Below are 19,511 nucleotides of genomic sequence, written 5' to 3' on the forward strand. Positions count from 1 at the left end.
TAGGAAATCCCTCCAGGATTTCTGGAGTGCACTTCCATCCTCTCCGTCCGCAGAGACGAGGAGACCCGCGGGAGCCTGAGCTGCGGGCCCGGCTGACCCGTTGCGTGCCCCAAGGCGCCCCGCCCCGCAGCTCTCCGGGACCCAGACCCGGAGCCCCGCAGCTCCGACCGCTGCAGGGGGTGGGGGTGGGGCAACGCTGCAAGCCCCGCCCCCGTGCGGGCCCCGGGGCCACGCCGGCCTGCGGTCCGCTCCCCCTGGGGACTGCACGCCCCGTGGGGCTGCACTGGAAGAATCCTGAGCTCTCCCTCCCGCTTCCTCTTTCCTTTCCTTTATTGGGAAATAGAGGATGCGCCGGAGAGCGACTGCAGCCCAACAGAGGAACCCGGGCCGAGCGACCTAGACCCGTTTTTGATCTTCCAGATCTTTCAGATCTTCGGGGCACACAGTGCCCCCCTCCCTCCCCCGCCTACGTGTCCACCTGCGGGGTCTAGGGCCCGAGCCCGCGCACGCCATGGAAGCCGCTAACCTCTCGGCGGCCACCACAGTTCCCCTGGAACCTGAGCCCCACGGCGGGGGCCCGGACGGGGTGGCGGGGTCGTCCCACGGCGGTGCCGTCCCGCCTGGCCGCGCACCCGCGTTCTCGGTCTTCACCGTGCTGGTGGTGACGCTGCTGGCGCTGCTGATCGCCGCCACATTTCTGTGGAACCTGCTGGTCCTGGTCACCATCCTGCGCGTCCGCACCTTCCATCGCGTGCCGCACAACCTGGTGGCCTCGACGGCCATCTCGGACGTGCTGGTGGCAGCCGTGGTGATGCCGCTGAGTCTGGTGAGCGAGCTGTCGGCGGGGAGGCGGTGGCATCTGGGCCGAAGCCTGTGCCACGTGTGGACCTCCTTCGATGTGTTGTGCTGCACCGCCAGCATCTGGAACGTGGCGGCCATCGCGCTGGACCGCTACTGGACCATCACGCGCCACCTGCAGTACTCGCTGCGCACCCGGCGCCGCGCCTCGGCGCTCATGATCGCGCTCACCTGGGCGCTGGCGGCGCTCATCGCGCTCGCGCCGCTGCTCTTCGGCTGGGGCGAGGCGTACGACGCCCGGCTCCAGCGGTGCCAGGTGAGCCAGGAGCCCTCTTACGCCGTCTTCTCCACCTGCGGCGCCTTCTACCTGCCGCTTGGCGTGGTGTTGTTTGTCTACTGGAAGATCTACAAGGCGGCCAAATTCCGCTTCGGTCGCCGCCGCCGCCGGGTGCTGCCGTGGCCCACGGCCGCCGCCGCCGGGCAGGTGAGGGTCCCATGTGTTACTGCGGGTGGGGATCGGGGTGGATCCGGGACCCTATCGGGGAGGAGAAAGTCTAGGGGAAGGGAGAGCGGGCGGAAGCTTGCCCGCGGTCGCCTGCGCAGCAGCCCAGGCGCCAGAAGAATTTGTCATCTGCTTTTCCGAAGAGTCCATGGCGCACGTCTGGTGGGCCAGCCCAGGGTTGCCACCTGCGTGGGGTGTGTGCCGCGGAATAGGATTTGTCACCCGCACGCGAGGGCTGAACCACACACAGGACATATTGTTTGCGGGCGCGGCCTTTCTCCACAGTGCTGGGGGCGCATCCAGCCCGCCGCGTTCTCCCTGCCGTCCCAGGCCCCGTCCGACTTGGGTTCAAATCAGGCCTGGAAACACCCACTGTCAGGTTCTGCCAAGGCCGGACCTTGCAGGACTGTGATTGGCTGGAATTAGACTTGATGTAGATGAGGAAATTCCTCTGACCTGTCCTTTGTCTCTACCCGACCCTATTCCATTCCCTGTAGTCTGGTGAATCAACAACTCTACCTGCTGCTTGCCCCGTCAAAGGAAACAGGGAAGGTTAAAACAAACAAACAAAAATCCAAAGTGTCACTGGGCGCTGGTGGCTTGCTCCTCCTAGTTACTCAAGAGGCTGGGATCTGGGGTCCATGGTTCGAAGCGAGCCCAGCAGGAAAGTCCACGAGACTCTTATCTACAGTTAGCTATTTTAAAAAAAAGGCCAGAGTGAAGCTGTGGTTCAAGTGATAGAGTTCAAGCGAGCACTCGCTAGCCTAGAGCACGAAAGCTCAGGCCAGTGCCTAGGCCCCTGAGTTCACACTCCAGACACCCCTTCCCTCTCCCCGCCAATACTCTGTCATTTTCATTTGGTTATCTCAATGGTGAGGATATCCTCTAGGGATTTTGGAGAAAAGTAAAAAGAGCAGGTTACAATCCCAGCTTGAGACATCTGCTTAATTTACCTGTGCTTTATTTCTTTTTTAAACAAGTGAATTCTTGCTTCATACAGCCTTTGGTGAAGATCCTACGAGATGAGCAACGTAGGACACCTGACATAGTATCTGGCACATGCTGGGTGAAGAAGTTGGCTACAGAAAAATAAATAGGGTATTGACTGGCATTGTCTAAGGAATGGAAGCTTCCATTGGACATGTAATGAATTAAGGAGTTGCATTTGTAAGGTCGCTGATATTCTCTATGGAGCTTTCTACCTTTTGGCCAGTATCTAAGCTATGCTCAGCTACCACCTTATCCTGGAGATCCAAACTTTGCTTTTTTGGAGTCAGGTGTTCCAAGCAGTAACCTCCCATTTTGGAGCACAGACGGATTTATTTCACACACCCCAATTTTTTTATTTTTTGGTCGTGGGGCTTGAACTCTGGGCCTGAGCACTGTCCCTCAGCTTTTCAGCTCAAGGCTAGTGCTCTATCACTTCAGCCACAGTGCCACTTCTAACTTTTTCTGCTTATGTGGTGCTGAGGAATCAAACCCAGGGCCTTGTGCATGCAAGGCAAGCACTCTACCACTGAGCCACCTTCCCAGCCCCCAATTTTTTTAAAAAAAATACATTATTTATTGTAAAAATATTGTACAGAGGGGTTACAGTTACATGAGTAAGGTAATGAGTACATTTCCTTTCGAGCATTGTTACCCCCTCCTTTGTTTTTTCCCTTACCATCCCTTCCCTCCCTGCCTCCCCAACTCCCCCCTTCCCACAAGTTGTAAGGTTTGTTTTCAACATAGTGTTTTGTACATCTCATTGTTACAATGGGTCAACCTGTATCCCTATTTAAGCATTTTCTTTTTACCTTTCCCCTCCCAAAATTAGAAAAGTGTATATACAAGATGCAGGGCACCAGAATCAAATACAGGGAAAACAGGGTTTATAACATGGGGAAAGAACATGCAAAAGAAACAAAAAATAGTACATTATAAGTACATTAAAAACAATAGCAAGGAAGAAAAAAACCACTTATGTCCCTGTCTTGGGGTTCCCCTTTGGCCACATCCCCTCCAGCATCTGTTGTTATTAAAGTTCTTGATTATAGCCATTCTAACTGGGGTCAGGTGGAATCTCAATGTTGTTTTGATTTGCATTTCTTTTATGGCTACAGAAGTTGAGCATTTCTTCATGTGTCTATTGGCCATTCTTATTTCCTCATCAGAGAAGTTTCTCTTTAAGTCTTTAGCCCACTTATTTATCGGGCAGTTGTTTCTTTGAGAATTTCTTGTTGGGAGAATTTAATTTTTTGAGTTCCAAGTAATTTTAGAGATGAGACCCTTGTCCATTGTATGGCTAGTGAAGATCTTCTCCCAATCCGTGGGCTTTCTATTGATCTTGCTAGCTATGTTGTTTGCTATGCAGAAGCTCTGAAGTTTCATGCAATCCCATTTGTCCAATTTAAAATATAATACATGGGCTGAGTAAGGGGTGCCGAAGAGTGGAATAGACAGGGAAAAGGTCTAGTTGCTATTAGTTTTGATTTCAGAAAATTAACCCAGGTACTTAGGCTACCAGACCAGCACATGCACTTTAAAAAGCAGGCTTAAAAAAAAATTAAATGGTAGAGGAATTTTTAACATAAAATAGGAATGTCACAACTATAATTAGAAAGAGATGGGAAGGAGAGCTTTATTCAAAATTAATGATATTCATTTAAAGGTCTCTCGGAAATGCCTGTGGTGATTATAGCTTTCTGTCTGATTGCCAAAGTAAGGCTGACTTTTAATAACTACATCAAACCAACAGACACCACCCATAGAAATCAGAGGGAAGTGGACACCAGAAATCTTTACCAATATGATTTTCCTGGTCATTTTGGACAGATTCCATCCAGGAATTTGAATGAGGCAGGTGGCCTAAAGAAGAGATGAATGGGTAGAAGGATGACAGTCATGAATGGCTCCTGACGGGACGGAAGGGCTTTAAGGGGAGGGGCAATGATGGCATTTAGCCACTCCTGGCATGTTACCTGGGGCAAGCTCTTGTTGCTCTGGTCCTTAACTTTTTACCTATCTTTGGGCTTGAACCTCCAACTCACTTAGCTTGCTCAGAGCTGGTGCTCTACCACATCAACCACACATCCAGCTCGGTAGTTTTGCTAGTTAAGTAGAGATGGATTTTGGAAGACTTTTCTGCCTAGGCTGTCTTTGAACTTCTATCCTCGAGAGCTCAGGCTCCTGAATGTAACTAGGATTACAGGTGTGAGCCATAAGTGCCTGTCGGCCTCAACTTCTGTAATACACAGAACTGGTCTGTAACATCTGAGAGTCTTGGGTCACAGGAAGCTGAGATGGTTAATGAAATAGAGCACCTCATTTTTTGTGGGGGGGAGTTGCCATCAAAGCCTCACTCAAAATCCCATGTAATGTTTTGGAGGCAGCATTTGCAAGTCTTCTGGCTACACAACACCAAAAACAGATGTTTAAAATAATGTGCCAGAAAATGTATTTCTGTATTTCCCCCACCTGCACACCAGAGGAAAGGATGATGAATTGGATTTCGGTGCTGTGAAGTGTCTGTATTACTTTAAGAGGGTGGCAGAGGTCTCTTGATGAAGCTATGTATATCCTTCATCTTTTTGTTTGTTTGTTTATTTGTTTGTTTGTGTCAGTCATGGGGCTTGAACTCTGGGCCTGGGCGCTGTCCCTCAGCTCTTCAGCTCAAAGCGAGCGTTCTGCCACTTGAGCCACAGCACCACTTTCTCATCTTTTTTTTTTTTTTTCTCTCCAGAATTCCATGGCTAGGTCCCAACTTGAAAATAGTATCAGAAAGGTGTCTTACCATTCTTGGGTCATGATCTGGCCTCCAGAAAATGCAAAATTTGAAAGTATGAAGGATTAAGAAAGCTGTATAGAGTAAATTTTGCTTTCCAAGCACTGTGCTTGATGTTTGGTATTTGATGTTCACCTGTGACTGAATGGTCATGATCATGGTCCAGCACAGTTGTCATCCTCAGCCTCTGTTAGGATAAGTTATCATGGGCTGCAGTAATGTACTACTCCCCATCTAGAAGAAGGTAATGTCATTCTCATACTAAGTTCAGTGTGGGTCTGGTAGCTCTCCTGCATAACTCTCTTGCAGACAGTAAGACATGGATTTACTTTTTAAACTATGATATCTAGTATAGGTGGCTTCCAAAGCTGATGGGGAAAGATAGCTGTGGAGATAGATCAGTTTGTAACCGTCTTCTCCTGGATTTAACATGCAGCCAGCAGGCGGAGAAACTGATTTGTACCAGATCCAAAGTCTCTATGTTCTTTTCATTACTTCATGCTGTCACCAGGCATTTGACTTCTGAGAACTATTCCTCTCACCTGCAGAGGAATGAGGCAGTGTAGCCCAATCAAGATGGGTTACAGGGAACAGGCTCTCCAAACTATTCACACCAACTTCACCTTTCCAGCAGAGCTAAATGCAGCAGAGCACAGACATACTGTCAGCGTCTCTCAGTGAACAAACTCAATTCCTGGCCTGGCTGGCTTATTCCTACCCTTCTTTCCCTCGCTCCCTGACGTTTTCCTCCCGCCTCCCTCTTTCTCTTTCTCTATCTCTTTCTATTGCTCCCTCCCTCCTATCCTTCTTTTATCTCCCACCCTTCCTCTCTCCCTCCCTCCCTTCCTCCCTTCTTTCTTCCCTTTCTTCCTTCCTTCCTTCCTTCCTTCCTTCCTTCCTTCCTTCCTTCCATCCTTCCTTCCTTCCTTCCTTCCTTCCTTCCTTCCTTCCTTCCTTCCTTCCTTCCTTCCTTCCTTCCTTCCTTCCTTCCTTCCTTCCTCTCTTTTTCTATGTGCCAGTACTAGGGCTTGAACTCAGAGCCTGGTGCTGCACTGAGCTCTTTCACTGAAGGCTGGTACTCTACTACTTGAGCCATAGCTCCACTTCTATTGTTTTGGTGCTTAACTACAGATAAAAGTCTCATAGACTTCACTGCCTGGGCTGTGTAGCTGGTATTACAGATGTGAGCCTGGTACCTGACCCTTCCTTTCATTTTTAACTAATTAATGTTTGGTTTTCCCCTTTTAAATTCAATTTAAAATTTGAATTAGCATACATTAGAAATATAACAGGTTGCACTGTAATAATTCCATACATGTATACAGTGTACTTTGAACAAGTCTACCCACTCCATTCCATTATATTCCCCAAACTGCTCTTTCCTGCCCCATTTCTCTAATACGGTTTGAGAGACTAAATATGCTGTCTTCAAATATATGTGTATATTTATGTGAATATTGTGTGTGTGTGTGTGTGTGTGTGTGTGTGTGTGTGTGTAGCTTGACTCTCTTTTCCTTCCAATCTCCTCTAGACAGTCCTCATTTTACATTCATGTCTTATTATTAATCATCATTATCATTTTAGCTCTGTATCCCACAAATTCCACATACAATATTTGGCTTTTTGAGTTTATCTCACTCAACAAAAAAATATATTGAAAAGAATAGCCAGGCGCTGGTGGCTCATACCTGTAATCCTAGCTACTCAGGAGGCTGAGATCTGAGGATCACAGTTCCTGCCAAACCCAGGCAGGAAAGTCTGTGAGACTCTTATCTCCAACAAACCACTAGAAAATCGGCAGTGGTGCCGTGGCTCAAGTGGTATAGTGCTAGCCTTGAGCTGAAGATCATAGGGACAGTGCCCAGGCCCAGAGTTCAAGCCCCATGACTGACAAAAAAAAAAAAAAAGAATGTATTTTCTCTAATATGCATGTTTAGCACATGTTAAAAATAAGTTGGCTGTTGATGTTTAGATTTACTTCTAGGCTTCTATTCTGTTCCACTGATCTATGTGTTGGAAGTCAGGTGGCATAATACTTCATGTTGTTCTTTTTGCTCGAGATTGCTTTGGCTATTAGGGAATTCTTCTGGTTGCACATACATTTTAGTACTGTTTCTGTGCTTTTTCACCCTAATTTTGTGAAGAATCCAATTCGTAGTTTGAAAGGGCTTTCATTGAATCTGTAAATCACTTTGGGTAGCATAGACCTTTTAACACCAATCATGAACACAGGATGTCTCTACATTTTTGTATCCTTTACTCAATAATGTGGTAATGTTGATGAAAGTAGTCTCTTAAGCCACATAGTCTTGGGCTAAACTGGATTGCCCTGTGTCCCACAGCTTCAGTGACCTATACAGTCCCGAGGAGAGGGGAGGTATATCCCAGATCCATGTTGAGGCTGAAACAGAAAGAAGTTAAAACTCTAGTCTGTTGCAGCAGCCTACAGGTGTCTGATGCTGGAGCTTGTCTGGAGGGTCCATCCATGAGTTCTAGCTTGCACATGGCACTTTCTGTTTCTACCAGGATTTGTGTCTCACTACAGAGGGCCTGATGCTTGGTTCCAAGATGAACCCTTGTGCTCACTTCCATGCTGTGCTCGCCAGAAGCCTGAGTCCTGCTCCCCACTCTGCTGCCTGAGGTTGGAGGAGGGTTGGTGGAGGCAGTCAGCTTCAGTAGCTTGGCTATCCCTTCCCTGTAATAGTCTTTTTTTTTTTTTTTTTTTTTTTTTTTTTTGCGTCCTGTCATGGGGCCTGAACTCTGGGCCTGGGTGCTGTCCCTCAGCTCTTCAGCTCACGACTAACACTCTACCACTTGAGCCACAACACCACTTCCGGCTTTTTTTTGCTTATGTGGTGCTGAGGAATCAAACCCAGGGCCTCAGAGGTATGCAAGGCAAGCGCTCTACCACTGAGCCACCTTCCCAGCCCCTCCCTGTAATATTCTTCCTCACTCCCACTGCATCACAATGCTTGTCCTTGCATTCACTTTCTTTTTTCCCTCTCGTTAGTTAGGTGTTTGGTGGCAAGTAAAAGAGGGGAAAGGGAAACAGAGAATGTAGACAACTGTGGTGCTGGGACTGTGTTTACATATTTGACTCTGCAGTAAGCTTCACCTTAAATCTATAGAGTTTCTAGAGAAGGTTAAGCCTTTAACTGGAAGAGTGCAAACACAAATCTAAGCTCCTGTCTTTGGTAGATCACATAATTTCTTGCAAATTACATTTTTTTTTTTGGCCTGGGTGCTGTCCCTAAGCTTCTTTGCTCAAGGCTAGTATTCTATCACTTGAGTTACAGCTCTACGTCTAGCTTTAAAAAATTAAATTGTTATTATAAAAGTGATGTACAAATGGGTTACAGTTACATAAGTCAGGCAAAGAGTGCCTTTCTTTTTGGAAAATATCATCCCTTCTTTTGTTCTCTCCTAGTTTTTCCCTCTATCCCCACCCACAAGTTGACAAGTTGTATAGTTCATTTTCAACAGTGTCTAGTAAGTACACACTGATGCATTTCAACCCCTCTCCCCCAGTCCTGAGGCCTGAACTCTGGGCCTGGGCGCTGTCCCTCAGCTCTTCAGCTCAAGGCTAGCACTCTACCACTTGAGCCACAGCACCACTTCTGGCTTTATCCGAGTGGTTTATTGGAGGTAAGAGTCTCACACCTTGTCTGGCTTCAAACCCATGATCCTCAGATCTTAGCTTCCTGAGTAGCTAGGATTATTATTATTTTTTTTGAATGCGTAACTTTTTTTATTTTAATGTTATTTTCTTTTTTTTAATTTAATTTAATTTTATTTATGAACATACTGTACAGAGGAGTTACAATTACATGGGCAGGATAATGCGTACATTTCTTACCAAGCATTGCAGCCTCCTCCTTTGTTTACCCTTCACATCCCTTCCCAGCCTCCCCCCTCCCCCCCAATCCCAATCCTTCTCCTTCCCCCCCTTCCCCTCCCCCCCCACCGACATTGTAAAGCTCGTTTTGGACATGACATCTTGTACTTCTCATTGTTGCAACAGGTCCACCTGTATCCTTAAACAACTGGTTTTTCCCCATCTCCTCCACAAGTTATACTGACATCAAATATAGTGAAAGCAGGGGGTATACTGTGGGGGAGGGACATACAAAGCAACAAAGAGACAATCTTATAAATGCGTTAGAAACACATGCATGAAATTTAATGTTATTTTCAAGGTGATGTACAGAGGGGTTACAGTTACATAAGTAAGGTTGTGAGTACATTTCTTGTCTAACTTGTTACCTCCTCCCTCATTTTTCTTCCTCTTTTCCTCCCCCCAACCTTCCCCAAGTTGTACAGAACATTTCCAACATATTGTCTTGTGAGTGAACTAATTAGGTAATATTTATTTCCCCTTAATTACTTTTCTTCAGCTAGAAATTACAAAACAAAAACAAAAACCAACAAAACAAAGAAAATCCGTGTCAGTGTCATACTCTAGAATTGTGTTGTTTTCTTTCATTTATCTCTGTATTTGAATTTCATTTCACTGCACTTCAGGCCCAGGTTGCTTTAACTGTACCAGAGAGATGGTTTCAACTGTGCCACTTCACACATTTTCTAAGAAACCTTCCAGAAGAAGTAATTTCTCTACTCCAGCTATCAAACACATATCCTCTACATCAAGAGGATAAACAGATTTGACCCACTTGTCAACCATTTCTTTTTGATAGAGAGAGACAAACTTCAGGTTAGTCCCATTGATGAGGCAATTCCAAGGGGAAAGGATTGGGTTCATGTCATTTGTTTAGAAGATTCTGCAGGATTTGGTGGTGGGCAAGGAACTGCGACTGGTATGAAAAGTAATATCTGTGGGTGTTGGGAGAGCTGGGAAAGGAAAGTTTTAGACTCTAGAGGAACTTAGACAACCACTGAGCATCTGCATCAGAACCTCTCTGTTATTCTTTACTGATCTGACATTCAACACTTACAGTAAGGCAGCTTCCAAATCTGAGTAGCTAGGATTATAAGCATTAGCCACTGGTGGCAGGCACCATTGCTGCATTTGCTCAACTGCTGTACTTCTAGCTTTTTGATGATGAATTGAGATAAGAATCTCATAGTCTTTCTTGCCTAGGCTGGCTTTGACCCACAATTTTCAGATCTTAGCTTCCTGAGTCTCTAGGATAAGAGGTGTGAACCAATGGTGCCCAGCTGCAAATGAACTTTCTGCAAAGGAAGGTATGTAACTCACTCAATTTACTTCTCTTTCCTGAATCTTGCCCTGGAGGGTGATGCTCACTGGCCTTCTTGTGGGGCTCACCTCAGGGATGGAACCCACAGTGTAGCCAGGACTCTGAGAATGGAGTAGTCCTCATTTCTGAACATGGCCCCAAAAGGGACATAACAGAACAGCAAGACAGGACAATGAATGTATAAATAACAAAACCTTTCCTCTCTCCTGGCACCTTCTCCCTGTACTGAGCATCACTGGTTTGGAGTCCAAAGAACTGAAAATAAGATATATGGTCTCCACAGAGAAGCTTCCACAGACAAGACCTTCCACAGACAGAGACATGCAAAAGGAGGTGATTTGGGGGTCAGATGATAGTAAATCTGAAAGCACAAATGTAGCCTAACTTCAAAAATGCATTGATTGCATTTTCCCTTTCTCAGTATCAATCCCAGTGGATACTTGCCATGCCCAAGTGATTGGACTCCCAACAACAAAAACCATGTTTTTCAGACATTAAAATTATAACAACTGCCCCTTCAGCAAAAGTGCATTCTGTTTTGTGTTTTACTAGACTGAAGGAATGATTGGCTTGCATCAAGCCCAACAGTGCTCTTGCTTTTATAAGGAATATTCCTTATTTGCATGATTTCTATTGCACAAGAGAGGCGGCAGTTCTAGGTTGTCAGACAAGCCAGACAGTTTGTTTACTTGGGGTGATATTTTGGTTACTTGTCTCTTGAAAACACTTTGGGGAAATCACACATGGAGTTCGGATGTTACAGAGAAAATGAAGCCCAGCTATTTCAAGCCCTGACCTGAGAGCTCTGCTTAGAAAAGGGGGTTGCTACAAATGAGGGAAACCATGAACCTATGTTTCTTTGGGTCTGGCTTACTTCACTAACAATGATTTTTTTTTTTCGCCAAGTCTTTCCTTCTGAATGGCGTGATGTCATTCTTTCTGATGGAAACATAGAATTCCATCATGTGTATATATATCACACTTTCTTTTCTTTTCTTTTTTCTTTTTTGGTTGGTCGTGGGGCCTGAACTCTGGGCCTGGGCACTGTCCCTCAGCTCTTCAGCTCAAGGCTAGCACTCCACCACTTGAGCCACAGTGCCACTTCCAGCCTTTTCTGCTTATGTGGTGCTGAGGAATTGAACCCAGGGCTTCATGAATACAAGGCAAGCGCTCTACCACTGAGCCACCTTCCCAGCCCCATATATCACACTTTCTTGATCCATTTATCTTTTTTTTTTTTTTTTTTTTTGTCAGTTGAGGGGCCTGTAGTATGGGCTTGGATGCTGCCTCTCAGCTTTTCAGCTTAAGGCTAGCACTCTACCACAAGAGCCACAGTGCTGTTTCCGGCTTTTCCTGACTATGTGGTGCTAAGGAATCAAACCCAGGGCCTCATGCATGCAAGGCAAGCACTCTACCACTGAGCCAGCTTCCCAGCCCCTCTTGATCCCTTTATCTATTGAGGGGCTTCTGGGTTGGATCCATATCTTAGGCTATGGTGAATAATGCTGCAATAAACATAATTGTGCTGGTGGCTTTAGTATGGCCATGTTTGTGATCATTTGGGTAAATGCTCAGGAGTGGGATTGCTGGATCATAGGGTAGTTCTACGTTTAGTCTTTTGAGCAACCTCCATACTGCTTTCCAGAGTGACTGAACCAGTTTTCATTCCCACTAACAGGGCTACATCACTGCCAGCATCTACTATTATTTGTTTTCTTGATAATGGCATAGCCCTAGCAGAGGATCACAATAGCTCAATAGCTTTGTTCATATGACCATATACAATGATGCTAATAGAAATGATCGCCAAGATATGGAAACAAGAGGGTTCTTTTTGTTGTTATTGTTGCTGATGTTGTTGTTTTGAATGTACTGTATGAAGTTCCATTCTCTTTTTCTTTTCTTTTCTCCCCCCTCCCTGCCTTTTGATTTATCCCTTGTAGTCACTGTGCTTGATTCTGGTACCCTGTGTCTTGTATATACCTTTATCTGATTTGAGGAAGGGAAAGGGAATAACAAAATGGATAGACAAAGGACAAAGGGTGAACCTTTACTCACAAGATGCTAAGTGGGAAAGGAACTCTACAACCTAGGGTGGGGAGAGTCGGTGGCAGGTGGGGGCACGAGGGAAATTGGGAGAAAAACGAGGGAGGGGTAACAATATTTGACAAGAAATGTACTCATTTCTTATGTAACTCTAATCCCTCTGTAATCACCTTTACAACAAAATAAAATAAAATTTAAAAAAGAAAGAAATGGGGCATTGCAGTTATAATCCAACTTCACTTCAGCTCCACTAGGGGGAGCTCTCAATGTACTCTCTCTTCCCGTAGATGTGGTGCTTGATTCCACACTGGGATTAGTGCAGTCCCCAGATACCAGCTTTATGAAATCTGGTCATAGTATCTGACCCAAGTGGCAGCAACGATTTTAGAGAAGCTAGGAAGGGGGACATGAAGCTGATATTTGAGGTCCTATGCTATACTACAGTCTCACTGTGATCCTTAGAATGAGCCTATGCTATAGAAAAGCTTTCTCTTTGTTATATGTGCACAGATGGGACTTGGATTCATCACTAGCCACTAATGCTCTGAGCTGTGTTTCCTCACTCATTCCTACACAGTTGCTGTCATAAGTCAGGTCCTGGACAAATATTCAGAACTGTGGAGTACTTCTGACTTCACCGTATTTGCTAGTAGTAAGGTAGTTCACCACAGTTTACTATGTGGGCATAAAACCCTGGACTCTCGGTTTGGAGCTAAAAGGAGGCTGTTAGGCAGTGTGGGCTTTGTGTTTGCACCAGTTCCCTTCCTACATATGCACGCTCTTTGGGAGGGATCTGGATCTGCATCATAGCCCAGAAAAATCTCAGATCAGGGCACCCAAAACTTGTCTAGAGTTGGACAGTAAACAAACCTGCCCTCCCCTCGTATAATTTTAAGTTGTTATGTGTTACAGTCCCTTTTGTGCTAGTATAACAGACTCTCTGAAATGGGGCAATTCATAATCAATTGAAATTTATTGGTCCACCATTCTGGAGGCTGAGAAGTAGTTACAGAGTTTGTCTCAGTATTAATATTTATAGCTTGTTCTCCTAGCTACAAATTTTGTGAGGGGTAGACCTGGGTCTGTATACTTGGTGATTCCTATGCCAGTTCTCTCTGAAAATAGAATGGGTGGATGAACATGCCAGGGATTGTTCTCAGCACCAATATGCATCCACAGTTTCTTTCCACGTCACCTGTACTGGTGCAGGAAGGGACTTTCAATACAGTCATGGAGATGCAGGTTTGAAGAAGCGGTGAGCTTTGCTAGTTCTCAAGCCTTGCTCTTATTATTTAGCATTGTAGAGACCTTTATTTTTTTCCCTGGAGAATCTTTATACTTTATCTTAACCTATGATATACATGCATATATGCATATTTGACTTTAACCTATGTTATATACATGCACACATGTGCATGCACACACACATATATGGACATATATGGATGTATACATATATGTACATATATATGGTGATACTGTGGTACTGATACTGTGATACTGAGGTTTGAAGTGGCTAGGGAGGTGTTCTACTATTGGAGCCATGCCTCTGGTCCTTTAGCTTTTTCAGATAGAGTCTCACACTTGCCCGTGGCTGATATTGGAATGTTATTCTCCTACCTCTATCTCCCATAGAGATGGGACTATGGGTAGCCTTCTGGTCCTGGGGCTTCAATTCAGGTGTTGCCCCTTGAATTTGCTTGCTCAAGGCTTGTACTCTACCACTTGAGCCACAGCTCCACTTTTAGCTTTTGGGTGGTTAATTGGAAACAAGAATTTTGTGGACTTTCTTGCCTGGGCTGGCTTTGAACTATGGTCCTCAGATCCCAGCTAAGATAACAGGTGTGAGCCATTGACACCTGGCTCACCTAAAAACTTTTTTTTTCTAAACTATAAATCCTTCCCTTCCCTTTTTCTGCTCCCTGGCTTTCCCAGCTCCTTGCCTCTCCCCAGCTCCCTGGCTCTCCCCAGCTCCCCACCTCCCCTCCCTCCCTCCCATTGTCATGCAAGGTCTTGAGCTTGCTAGACAAGCCCTCTTAACGCTGAACTATATCATTAGTCTCCAAAATGTTTCTTGAATGAAACAAAGAATATTGGGTGAGACTAGACCAGCCTTATGTTACTTTCATCATATATTGTTTTTATTTAAATTAGTAAAGTTTTTAGAGCAGTTCTAATTCCACAGCAAAACTGGGCAGAAGGTGGTGTTACCATGTATTTTCTGTCTCATGCCTATACAACCTCCTACTACCAACATCTCCATATTACAATAGTACATTTGTTAACAACTCATTACTCTACACTGATAATCAGCAATACTCAGAGTCCACAGTTTATATTGTCTGTATTGAATTTTGTGAGTTTAGACAAGTGTATAATACCATGAATTGTGGTATCATACAGAATAATTCCACTGCCCTAAAAATCCTCTCTGCTCTGCTCAATTGTCTCAACCTCTGACAATCACTGTTGGTTTTTTTTTTTTTTTTTGTCTCTCAAATACTATATAATTGAAATCATGCAATATAGTAATTTTAGTTTAGCTTTGTTCCCTTTTTCATAGATACTTAAGTTTCCTCCATGTCTTTTCATGGCTTGGTACGTCATTTCTTTCTAGTACTGTACAGTATTCCATTGTCCTGAGACTAAAGGGTATCTTGATTGCTTCCAAGTTTTGGCAATGAAAAATGAATTTGTCACAAACAACTTTGTGCAGGTTTTTGTGCAGATATATTTGTTGTTGTTGGTTGAGGGGCCTGAACTCTAGGCCTGGGTGCTGTCCCTCAGCTCTTCAGCTCAAGGCTAGCGCTCTACCACTTGAGCCACAGTGCCACTTCCGGTTTTCTGAGTGGTTTATTGGAGATAAGAGTCTCACAGACTTTCCTGCCTGGGCTGGCTTTGAACTGCAATCCTCAGATCTCAGCCTCCTGAGTAGCTAGGATTACAGGCATGAGCCACTAGCACCTGGCTATATTTCTTCATTTGGTATGGATAAATACCAATGACCACAACTGCTGGATAAAATGTAAATTTAATAAAAAGTAAATTTAATTTTGAAGGAAACTACAAGTCTTCTAAAGTACTTGTACCATATTTACATTTAAATGATGACATAGGATATGGGAGCATTTTCCATATGCTTTTATGAGATACATATCACTTTCTTTGATGTCTGTTAAAGTTTTTGATCCATTTTTAAGCCAGGTGGTTTTACATTCTTATTCTTTAGTTTTACGAACTCATGGAAGTGGCACTGTGGCTCAAAGTGGTAGAGCACTAGACTTGAGCAAAAGAGCTTGGGAACAGTGCCCTTTTAAAAAAATTAACAGAGGATAATTTTACATATTATAGAATTCTGGGGTGGATAATTTCTCTCCTTCCTCTCAACAGTAAGTAAATATTTTACTTAACTAATTTTGCTTGTATGGTTTCTAGAAGTCAGATGCATTTGTTATCTTTGTTCCTCCTTTGCTTTTCTTTTTCAAGAGCCTTCCCCCCCCCCCCCCCCGCTTTATTTTGGCATTTATCCTTCTTGCTGTTTTTGTTCTTCCTGAAGTTATGGTTTGATGTCTGACATTAATGAGGGGTACTTTTCTCCAATGATCAGATACCTTGTTTTCCCCATTTTCTTCAAATTCCTTCTCTGTTACTCTCACTACATTTATATCAACCTTGGTAGTTATACTATGAGTTCTTGGATGAGTTTTTCCCAGTCTTTCTCTCTTTGCATTTCACTTTTGGTAGTTGCTATTGCTGTAGTGTCAAGCTTAGACATTCTTCCTTTTGCTACCTACAGTCTCCTAAGGAGGCCAAAGGATGTTCTTCACTTCTGCTACTCTTGCATTCATTTCTGGGTCACTACCTTTTCTTGTTAGTTGTTAGAATTCCCCTCTCTGCTTAGATTGTCTTATTCTCACACATGGCTTACTTTTTCTAAGGCCTTAGCATTTAAATTGTAGTTCATAAAAATTTTCTGATCTGATAACTCCCAATTTTATAGCCACAATGACTTGTTCTGATAATTATTCAGTGCCTTGTAATTTGTGTGTGTGTGTGTGTGTGTGTGTGTGTGTGTGTGTGTGTGTGTGTGTGTGTGTGTGTGTGTGTGTGTGTGTGTGTGTGTGTGTGTGTGTGTGTGTGTGTGTGTGTGTGTAACATTGTGGGTAAGGTATCGGGAGCCAGGAAGCATTCATCTTTTTGGAGTCTGTATTCCAGTGAATGTAACTAATGCTTAGGAGTTGCACCTCCTGCTCAGGTGGGGTAGGAAGGGTAGAGGATGCTCCTGGTGAGTATTTCCCCTTCCTCAGGTAGATTAGGCTCTGGTAAATCAACTTCTAATGAAGGCGGCCTTGTTATGAAGATCAGAATGATCTTTAGTGTTTGAATGGGTCTTCCATTCCCACCACTTCCAGAAAGCACAAAGTGAATTCCTCAGTGTTCACTACAAGGATTGAATAGAACTCCTGATGTTAATAAACTTACGTGAGTGTGAACCCTCGCTCTCTGCCCTACTCATTGAGAGTACTCCCAAGAGTGAGGACTTCTCCACTGTGAGCCTCCAGCAATTTGTCAACCACCCTTTACGTTTTCCTACCCATAGTTCCCATTCTGGTAATCTGTGATTACTGTATTTTCCTTTCTTTGGAACAGCATTCAACCTTGTGATTTCATTTCTCTAAGAACTGTTGCGGGGCAATGGTGGTTCACTTCTTTAATCCAATCTACTTAGGAGGCTGAGATCTAGGATTCAGGTTTGAAGCCTGCTCATGAGGGAAAGCCCATGAGACTCTTATCTCCAATTAACTATCAAGATAAAACCAAACCAAACCAAACCAAAAGCTGGAACTGGAGCTGTGGCACAAGGGGTAGAGTGCTAGCCTTGAACATAAAAGCTCAGGGGACAGCGCCCAGGTCCTGAGTTCAAGCCCTAAGACTGGGAAGCGCGCGCACGCGCACACGCGCGCACGCACACACACACACACACACACACACACACACACACACAGCACACAGGAATTACTGATTTTTCTTTCAGAGTCTTTTTTCCTTGTTTTCTCCATTTTCTTTCTTCAGATGAAGGAGGAACCTGAGACCGAGAAGGTGTTCACAGCACGTTGCCGAGCAAGTGTGACATTCCAGACAAGTGGGGAGTCATGGAGAGAGCAGAAAGAGAAGCGAGCAGCCATGATGGTGGGGATTCTGATTGGGGTGTTTGTGCTGTGCTGGATCCCCTTCTTCCTCACGGAGCTCATCAGCCCTCTCTGCGCCTGCAGTGTCCCCCCAATCTGGAAAAGCATCTTTTTATGGCTTGGGTACTCCAATTCTTTCTTCAACCCCCTGATTTACACAGCATTTAATAAGAACTACAACAATGCCTTCAAGAGTCTCTTTACCAAGCAGAGATAAAAAGAGCTGGAGAAAAAACATGTGTGCTGTTGTATTTCTTCTCACCAATGATGTAGAAGACGTCCTTTCACAGCTGAACACGAATGATGCTCTGAGAGTCAGACCACTGGGCCTGGACTGTAGAAGAAGCAATGTTAAAGGCTCTCACACAGAGACAGCAAATGTATGACAATGTGCAATTTTGCCTTCTACATATGTGCTTACCTAGGTACACGGCCGATATTACTAATTGATAATGGACTACTTTCCCAGTGAGCAGAAACCCCACCTCTTAATTTTCTCAGAACAACACCGTAGGTAGTTACTAATTGGTTAGAACTGATGCAAACATCAAAGCTGAGCTGCATTCTCTTTGTCTAATAGCATGTTCCTCAGTGAGGGTCTTTCAGGCTTATCAGGAGACTGTCACCTTGTGAATGATCCAGCTACCCTTTTCAACCAGACTCAACTTGACTTTCTCAGCTTCTTAACACATTCCCAACAAGATTGTGTATCTCAATTCGTAAGATGAGGATAATCTAATGCAATTTATATGACTGAGTCAGATTCTTAAAGAGGAGGTCTGATGATATAGTACCATGGTCTTAATGGTTTTTTTTTAAACTAGTGGGGGATGCCACTGGATACTGAGGTTGCTCTTTGGACTAGTTAAATTAGAATTAATTCCTGGAAAGTGATATAAGCAGCAGCAAGTGTGGCTAGAGGTGAGAACTCCTGGTGAGGTCTTCTCTTTCTGTGGTGTGTGTGTGTGTGTGTGCGCATGTGCACATGCACGAGCAAGTCCTGGGGCTAGAACTGTCTGGCTGCTGTCCCTGAGCTTTTGTGCTCAAGGTTATTACTCTACCACTTGATTCACTCACAGCTCTACTTCCAGCTTTCTTGGTGGTTAATTGGAGGTAAGTCTCATAGATTTTCCTGTGCAGGCTGGCTTAGAGCCACATTTCTCAGATCACAACCTCCTGAAGAGCTAGGATTTATAGGTCTAAGTCACTGGTGCCTGGCTTCTCTACCAAAGGGATAGCAACTATGAGAAATTTCCCATTTGAATGTCTAATAAAAATACTTTTGAGGCATTATTTTCTAGGCTCTGAATAATTTTCTTCATGACACACATAATAAAATGCAAAAAATGATGCTTGCTGTAGGACTCAAGAATACCACCAACAAAAACTCTATGTAACTACTGAACATGCTTGTACCTACAAGCTATTTCTTGCTATATGCCCATGGCTCATCTGGGGTTTCGCTATTCTTGATGACTCTTCTGAGCTTAGGTTGGAAGTTTGGGTTATGTCTACGACTCCATGTCCCCCATATATACTTACAGCCAGCAAAGAATGACCTGCTCAAAAGAGAAGAGCAAGGGAGGAGTCAAGCCAAACATATAAACATATTTTCAGAACACACAGGCAAGTAAAAGTCTGAAACCAATGGATGGAGAATTACACTAGAGGCCTCTCCAATGGGATATATGAAGAATAAGTGAGCTAGCACTCATAATTTTAAGGGAGAATGTAAACAAAACAGAACAAAACAGTTCAGTGTAATACAAGAACTCTTGTGAAAGTTGTTTCAGTTGCATTTTCACCTAGCTTATTACAATGGCCACTTCACAAGGTTCCCTGCTTGTGCCCCTTACGGTCTGCAGTGAACAAACATCACATGCTATTTGCTCTGCCTAGAACCTTCCTCACCCAGGTCTCTGTCTTTGATAGGTATCTTCCTTAGCTTCTGAGTAAAGGGAAGACATTATAGACCAAACTAGACACTCTTGATC

At 44.4% G+C, this 19,511-nt stretch overlaps 1 protein-coding gene across 1 annotated transcript; it reads left to right on the forward strand.

Annotated features, from left to right (window-relative positions):
• Window positions 1–233: 233 nt before the first annotated feature.
• Window positions 234–18,810, forward strand: LOC138828396 (5-hydroxytryptamine receptor 5B-like). Its single transcript, XM_070024465.1, has 2 exons — window positions 234–1,282; window positions 17,402–18,810. The coding sequence occupies exons 1-2, from the start codon at window positions 512–514 to the stop codon at window positions 17,732–17,734; spliced, it is 1,104 nt and encodes a 367-aa protein (XP_069880566.1). The 5' UTR covers window positions 234–511; the 3' UTR covers window positions 17,735–18,810.
• Window positions 18,811–19,511: the final 701 nt, after the last annotated feature.

Source organism: Dipodomys merriami, unplaced genomic scaffold, assembly GCF_024711535.1.
Source record: "Dipodomys merriami isolate MVZ:Mamm:240054 unplaced genomic scaffold, mDipMer1.0.p SCAF_1, whole genome shotgun sequence".
Taxonomy (NCBI): domain Eukaryota; kingdom Metazoa; phylum Chordata; class Mammalia; order Rodentia; family Heteromyidae; genus Dipodomys; species Dipodomys merriami.